Source organism: Triticum dicoccoides, chromosome 2B (assembly GCF_002162155.2).
Source record: "Triticum dicoccoides isolate Atlit2015 ecotype Zavitan chromosome 2B, WEW_v2.0, whole genome shotgun sequence".
Taxonomy (NCBI): domain Eukaryota; kingdom Viridiplantae; phylum Streptophyta; class Magnoliopsida; order Poales; family Poaceae; genus Triticum; species Triticum dicoccoides.
The window spans coordinates 703,302,497-703,309,171 of record NC_041383.1 but is presented as its reverse complement, the minus strand read 5'-3'; the positions used below and the strand labels follow the sequence as shown (position 1 = coordinate 703,309,171).

Sequence of the window (6,675 nt, the reverse complement as noted above, 5' to 3'; positions counted from 1 at the left end):
AGTTGCCATGTAAAAACGTTCGGGATGAAATGCTTAAAAGTCGACGTTCGGATTTTATCAGGGTCCTTAATATATGGAGTGTTTAAAATAAACTAAATTTAATATGTGGGATAGTCTTATGGGCTACTATTCCACTCTTTCATAAAATTGACCAACCTTCATCTTGGGCATCATCCATCATTGGCACAGACCAGCTATGTAGCATTTCCATGTTTTCAATGAGAGAAAGACGACCCCACATTTCAAGGATGGATATAGGCAATCACTATCTATACTCACCAACACGTAGCCACATATACTAAGACTCAATGACACATGCATACAAGATTTGACACATACAACAACAACAAATATACACGACTGATCCATGAAGGCATGAAATAAATAATTATTAATAAAAATTATCAACACATTAGTGTTTCTCCACTTCACACAAAATCTCAATGAAACACAATAACAATGCACGGTGTGCACCACGAAGTCACAAATAGAAGTCTGTTTTCAACACAAGAGAAGGAACGCACCAAGCAATGGCAGTTCAACGTGACTCATTAGCAGATAACCACCGAGCAAAATGAGTTGACAAGACATACTAAGATCGTACCAAACATATGAAATATTTTTTCCGACCTCATACCGTCACATATCTATCTTCAACGTCGACAAACTGGAGATCCAATAACCTCATACATCGGCGCTAACCCACCACAAGATCGCACTCAACAATTTGCATAGCTCTATACCACTTCATTGCAGGCACCAGTCCCGCATGAGGCCGCACTAGAATGACATAAGCTACAAATGAATGTAGTGTGTTTAGTAGTCTTATTAAGAAAGTGGTGAAGTGTATTTCCTACCTTGTAAGAGATAGCACCCATGCTAATAATAAATACATCCTCTCCATTTTGCTTTCACACATGACTTGCCTTTTTGTAACCAAAAACTTATGCATCTAGAATTTCTACTCCAACTTCTGATTAATTCACCAGATAAAACTTATATATATGATGTATCAACGGGGCGCGGTGTGTCGCCGCGCGGGCATAGCTAGTATGTTCTAGAGACAATAATAAAGATGTTATTATCATATTTCCTTGTTCATGATAAATGTTTTTTATCCGTGCTAGAATTGTATTGACCGAAAACTTAAATACATATGTGGATACATAAATCACACCGTGTCCCTAGTGAGCCTCTACTGCACTAGCTCGTTGATTAAAGATGGTTAAGGTTTCCTAACTATATACATAAGTTCTCGTTTGATAACGGGATCACATCATTAGAAGAATGATGTGATAGACTGACTCAACTGTAAGCTTAGCATCAGATCGTATCACTTAGTTATTTGCTACAACTTTCTCCATGTCAAGTATCAGTTCCTCATACCATGAGATCATGCCACTCCCGAATATAGGATGAATACTTTGTGTGCTATCAAACGTCACTTCATAACTGGGTGGTCTAAAGGTGCGCTACAGGTATCTCCGAAGGTGTCTGTTGGGTTGCATGGATCGAGACTGAGATTTGTCTCTTTGTGACAGCGAGAGATTCCAGGTCCTCTCGGTAATACAACATCATAAGAAGCTTTATATTTTTTGCGAATATAAGAAGCTTCATGTGACTAATGAGTTGTCACTGGGATATTGTATTACAGAACAAGTAAAGAGACTTGCCATTAACGAGACTGAACTAGTTATGGAGATATCGACGATCGAATCTCGGGCAAGTAACATATCGCCAAACAAAGGGAATTGTATACGGGATTAACTCAATCCTTGACATTGTGGTTCAAACTGATAATCTTAGTTGATATGTGGGAGTCAATAGGGGTATCTAGGTCCCGCTATTGATTATTGATCAGAGAGGAGTCTCGGTCATGTCTGCATGTTCTCGAACCCGTAGAGTCACACACTTAACGTTTAGTAACGCTAGGGTAGTATTAGGATATTCATATGATGAAGTACAAAAGTTGTTCAGAGTCGCAGATGGGATCCAGGACATCACGAGGATCTCTTGAATGGTCCGGAGGTAAATATTTATATATGAGAAGTCATATTCAGGGTTTTGGAAAATGTTCGGGATTTTTTAGTATTGTACCGAGAAGGTTCTAGAGTGGGGCCCACTTGCATGGGGGACCCACATGGACGTGGGTATCAGGGAAAGGCCCCACACCCCTGGTCTAGGCGCACCAAGATCCGCCCTAAAAGAAATAGGATCATACCCCAAAAGTATAAGATCAGGTTCCCTAAAAAGGAAAGGAGGGATTTCCTCCCCCCGCCCCCCCCATTGGCTAATGACCGTAGGGGCTTGGAGGGAAAGCCACTAACCCCCTCCATGCCTATATAAAGGTGGGAAGGCATAGGGGGCAGCCACGCTTCCACCCTTGGTCGCCTCTCCCTCCCGTTACTCCTCCTCCTCCGCGTACCGCTTAGCAAAGCACTGCAGGTGCTCCACCACCACCATTACCACCACGCTGTCGTGCTGGTTGTGATCCCATCTACTTCTTCCTCTTCTCCTGCTGGATCAAGCAAGAGGAGACGTCACCAAGCTGCACAAGTGCTAAACTCGGAGGTGCCGTCTGTTCGACGCTAGATCGTTTGGATCTTGATTGGATCGCGAAGAGTACGACTACATCAATCGCGTTATATACGCTTCCGCTTTCGGTATACAAGGGTACAGACACTCACTTCCCTCTCATTTCTTTGCATCTCCTAGATTAGATCTTGGGTGTTTCTTAGACTTTTTTTTGACTTTCATGCAACGTTCTCCATCAGTGGCATCATGAGTTAGGTCTATGCATAGATGTATATGCAAGAGCAGAACACAAAAGGTTGTGGGCGTTGATGTTCAGATTTTAGATTGAAGCTTGGTTTTGGGGATGAGATTCCGGAGTTCAACCTTGTGTTGGACTTGTCATCATCGGCGCACGTGTCACAATTCCTTCTTGAAGGTGTAGATTAGGAGTTATGTATTTTTTATTTTGATTTCGTCTTGGATCATAGGGTTTGTGGCTATCTAGCGGAGTAACTGTTATCGCAAGGCATGCAATTCTGGATTTTATTTTCGCTTTATTTTTTTAGTCAATGTTGTTGGTTATGGATGTGAGTGCATCGCTTGATGCAGAGGATAGGGTTATCTCATTCTCGAAATGAAAATGAGTATATGAGTAAGGACAATAAAGTTCACCGTTCCAATTGTTCTTATTAGAATTCGCTAGACATACGGTGCAATATAAGCACAGTAGATGCATGTAAAGCAACGATCGCTCATGGGCAACTTGTTTAGATATACACCACACGGTATATGGTGGCGGTGCTTCACTTGGCATAGCCGATGCTGACGCCGCCGACGGTGACCAGCTCGCCGCCGCACCTGGGCACGAGCGACACGACCACCGTCTTGTCGCCGTCTGCCCCGATGTTGTCCATGAGGTCGCAGACGCCGAACCTCGCCACCGTCTTCATGGAGCCCTTCTTCTTGTTCATCCGGACCATGTGCGGCGTCATCGCGACGCTGCCGGCGCAGTACCCCGACGCGGCATCGCCTCCGCTCTCGGGCGCGTTCACCAGCACGTCGAACTTGACGAACTTGAAGTGGTCGGCGACCTGGATCCCCTCGATGATCAGCACCTCCTCCGCCTCCTCCTTCTCCTTGTCGCTCCTCGACACCTGGGGCCTTGTCACCGTCACCCGCACGGTCTCCCTCAGCGTCGCCGGGAGCGCGCCCGCCGCGGGCGCCGGCGTCCTGCGGGATCTCTTGCCCGGCTTGGCCTTCAGCCACGGCAGGCCGACGTCCTGGTACGCGTACCCCATGGCGGCCGGGTCGAGGCAGTCGCGTACGCGGACGCGCACGGGGCGGGCCTCCTCGTCGTAGAAGAGGAAGGCGGTGTCAAGCCAGTCGGCGTCGGTGAAGTCGGCGTTGCCGGGGCGGAGGCCGCGCCAGACGTGCCAGAGGCGGTCGATGTTGCCGTGGTGCGCGAAGAAGATGGGGTCGCGCGCCGCCGAGTAGAAGTTGCCCATGTCCTCGCTGTTGGGCTGCGCCGGGTCGCCCGTCCAGATGTGCATCGTGCCGTGCGGCACGTTCTCCACGGAGCCCGCTCCCGGGTCCGGCTGGTCGCCCGCGCGGTACGGCTGCCCCATGAACAGCCGAGTCTTTTTGGCACCCGACACCATCTGGCGGTACATGATGTTGAGGTTCTGGTCGATCTGCTCGTCTGTTGGGACGATGACATCTATCTCGTTGTAGTCGAGGTCGACCGGGAACGGCGGCTGGTGGGCGGGGTCGCGCCTCTCGTTGTAGAGCGGCGACGACCTGTTGGCGTAGATGGCCGGCAGCGTCATGCCGGCCGGCGCGTCCCAGTTCCAGAACGGCAGCGCGAAGGTGTCGTCGCCGATGAGCTTGCCGAGGATCCTCTCGTGGAAGTAGAGGTAGAACCTGCACGTACGCAGCACCAAAGAAGTCAGACCGCTACCGACAAGTTGACGGCACGTTGAGCTGGCGCACTGTACGAAAGGTGCAGGCCGCTACCGACACGTACTCATGCAGTCATACTGACTGTACACCCGACGACCTGACAAAAATGGACATGCATGCATGTGTATAAACAACACGTATTTATGTGGTGTAAGTTACGTACCTGTGCCATGGGAAGAAGAGCCAGCAGTTGTGCACCTGGATCTCCAGGTCCGGGAAGCCGACCTGGTCGTATGCGCCGTCGCAGTAGGCGCAGTGCACGCGCCACTGCTGCTCAAAGCTGCGGGGGTCGTCGGCGGGCAGCTGCTTCATGAGCGCCACGGCCCGCTCGTACTTGGCCAGGTGCTCCGCGTCCGCCAGGTGCACGGCCGGGCGCACCCGGAGCGGCGCCGAGGAGGCCGGCGGCAGCACGAAGTCGATGATCCCGGTGCCGGATGTCGGGCAGCAGTTGGTGTCCGGCGCCGTGTCCGGGAGGTCGGGCGGGTTGCAGTTGCCGAGGTCCGGGGCCTGGATGGGCGCGGCGATCGCCCCTCGGCCTCTCTGCGTGCCCAGCCCAGCCGCCGCGGCGCTGCCGAGGCCGAGGAGCACGTCACGGCGGTCGACACGGCCGCCCGTTGCCTTGCACGTCAGACGCCGTGGCGTCCTCGCTTTCGTGGGCACGAGGGCTTGGAGGCTGCACGGCATGCGAGCGCCCGGGGTGGCGGCATGGTTTTCACTTTCAGTGGGATTTCGATGAAATTCACTGAATTTCATTAATTTCAGCAGACACTGAAATATTACGTTTCGGCCAAAATATTTCGGCGATTTCAGTAGTACACATAAATTCAAATGTTTTTCAAAATATTTTTCAAATGTTTTTAAAATTTTAATTGAATTGAAGTGAATATTTCAGCCCTTTAACTGAAATGAAAATTGAAATCACTGAAATTCACTGAATTTCGGTGATTTCGGTTGGTGCTGAAATTTTTATGAAACTGAAATTGAAAACCATGGGTGGCGGTGCACCGTGGCACGCTCGTGCTGATCTCCATGGTGAACTCGAGGACGTAAAATGGTGAACTGTGGGTCTGTGACACGTGTTGCACTGCTCCGTATGGTGCTATATGTAGCCGTGCGTGCCACTTCGTGCACGTGTGGCAGGGCTCGCAGCTGTTCGGTTTGACTGTTGGTTACGTGTGATGGTTGAACTGCCTTACAACTGTTGGTCACTGTTCGTCGAGGGTGGATGGCAAGGACTAAAGAGCAGTTCACGATTCGCAAGTTACTTAAGTTGATATACGCGGTAAAGTGCTTACCTTTGTTTTTGAGATTGCTCACCATTCATGCTGAAATACTCCGTAGTAGTAAAGTGCTTACCTATCAAACGTGACAAACCACTTGGATCTTAAAAGGGATCGTGACATGCACACTAAGCAGCTACGTATAGTACAGTAGAGTGCTTGACAATTTTGGCTCACCGCATAAACAGTTAAACACTGTGCTGTGACATGGGTACATGTATTTGAACCTACCGCTTGATAATACGCAGTCACCTATATTTTTGGACGAAACTTTTCAGATCGGCGGCGGCCTTAAAAAATTGGAACAAGAAAAAGGTGAGGTGGGCCACTTTCATATCTGGTATTGCAAATGAAGTCATTTTTCGCCTGGACTTGGCTCAAGAGGACCGAGAGCTGACCGAGGCCGAGAGAAATCTGAGGAGCTTGCTCAAGATAAAGCTATTGGGTATTGCGGCCATTGACAGAGCACGATGGAGGCAGAAATCGAGGGTGACTCAGATTAAGGAGGGGGATGCCAACACAAGATTTTTTCATCTCCGGGCAAATGGCCGACGCAGGAAAAACCATATCCCGGTGCTAAATGGGACGAATGGCCCGGTGTCTGATCATGAGGGAAAGGCCAAGATTCTACTGGATCGTTTCAAACAGCAAATGGGCACCCCCTTCTCGCGCACTACCACACTTAATTGGAACTCCCTGGGCCTGCCACGACTAGATTTGACACAGCTGGAGATACCTTTTACTGAACAAGAACTACGGGCTGCGGTGACAGAGATACATGGGGAGAAGGCACCCGGGCCAGATGGTTTTACCGGTGCTTTTTATAAGAGATGCTGGCCGGTAATTAAGGGAGATTTGCTTGCTGCAGTAAATTGCGTGCACTCTTTGCGTGCTCAAAATTGGAAGATCATGAATACGGCAA

General features: G+C 49.5%; 1 protein-coding gene across 1 annotated transcript; it reads right to left on the bottom strand.

Moving 5' to 3' along the window:
* Positions 1–3,195: 3,195 nt before the first annotated feature.
* Positions 3,196–5,157, bottom strand: LOC119368390 (polyphenol oxidase, chloroplastic-like). Its single transcript, XM_037633665.1, has 2 exons — positions 4,637–5,157; positions 3,196–4,434 (listed from the first exon to the last, which is right to left on the bottom strand). Exons 1-2 carry the CDS (start codon positions 5,155–5,157, stop codon positions 3,318–3,320), a joined length of 1,638 nt encoding a protein of 545 aa, XP_037489562.1. The 3' UTR covers positions 3,196–3,317.
* Positions 5,158–6,675: the final 1,518 nt, after the last annotated feature.

Coding starts and splice junctions, on each gene's coding strand:
- LOC119368390 (XM_037633665.1), bottom strand. CDS start 5,157: ATGCCGTGCAGCCTCCAAGCCCTCGTGCCCACGAAAGCGAGGACGCCA. Junction 4,435..4,636: donor CTCTTCTTCCCATGGCACAG/GTACGTAACTTA, acceptor GCGTACGTGCAG/GTTCTACCTCTACTTCCACG.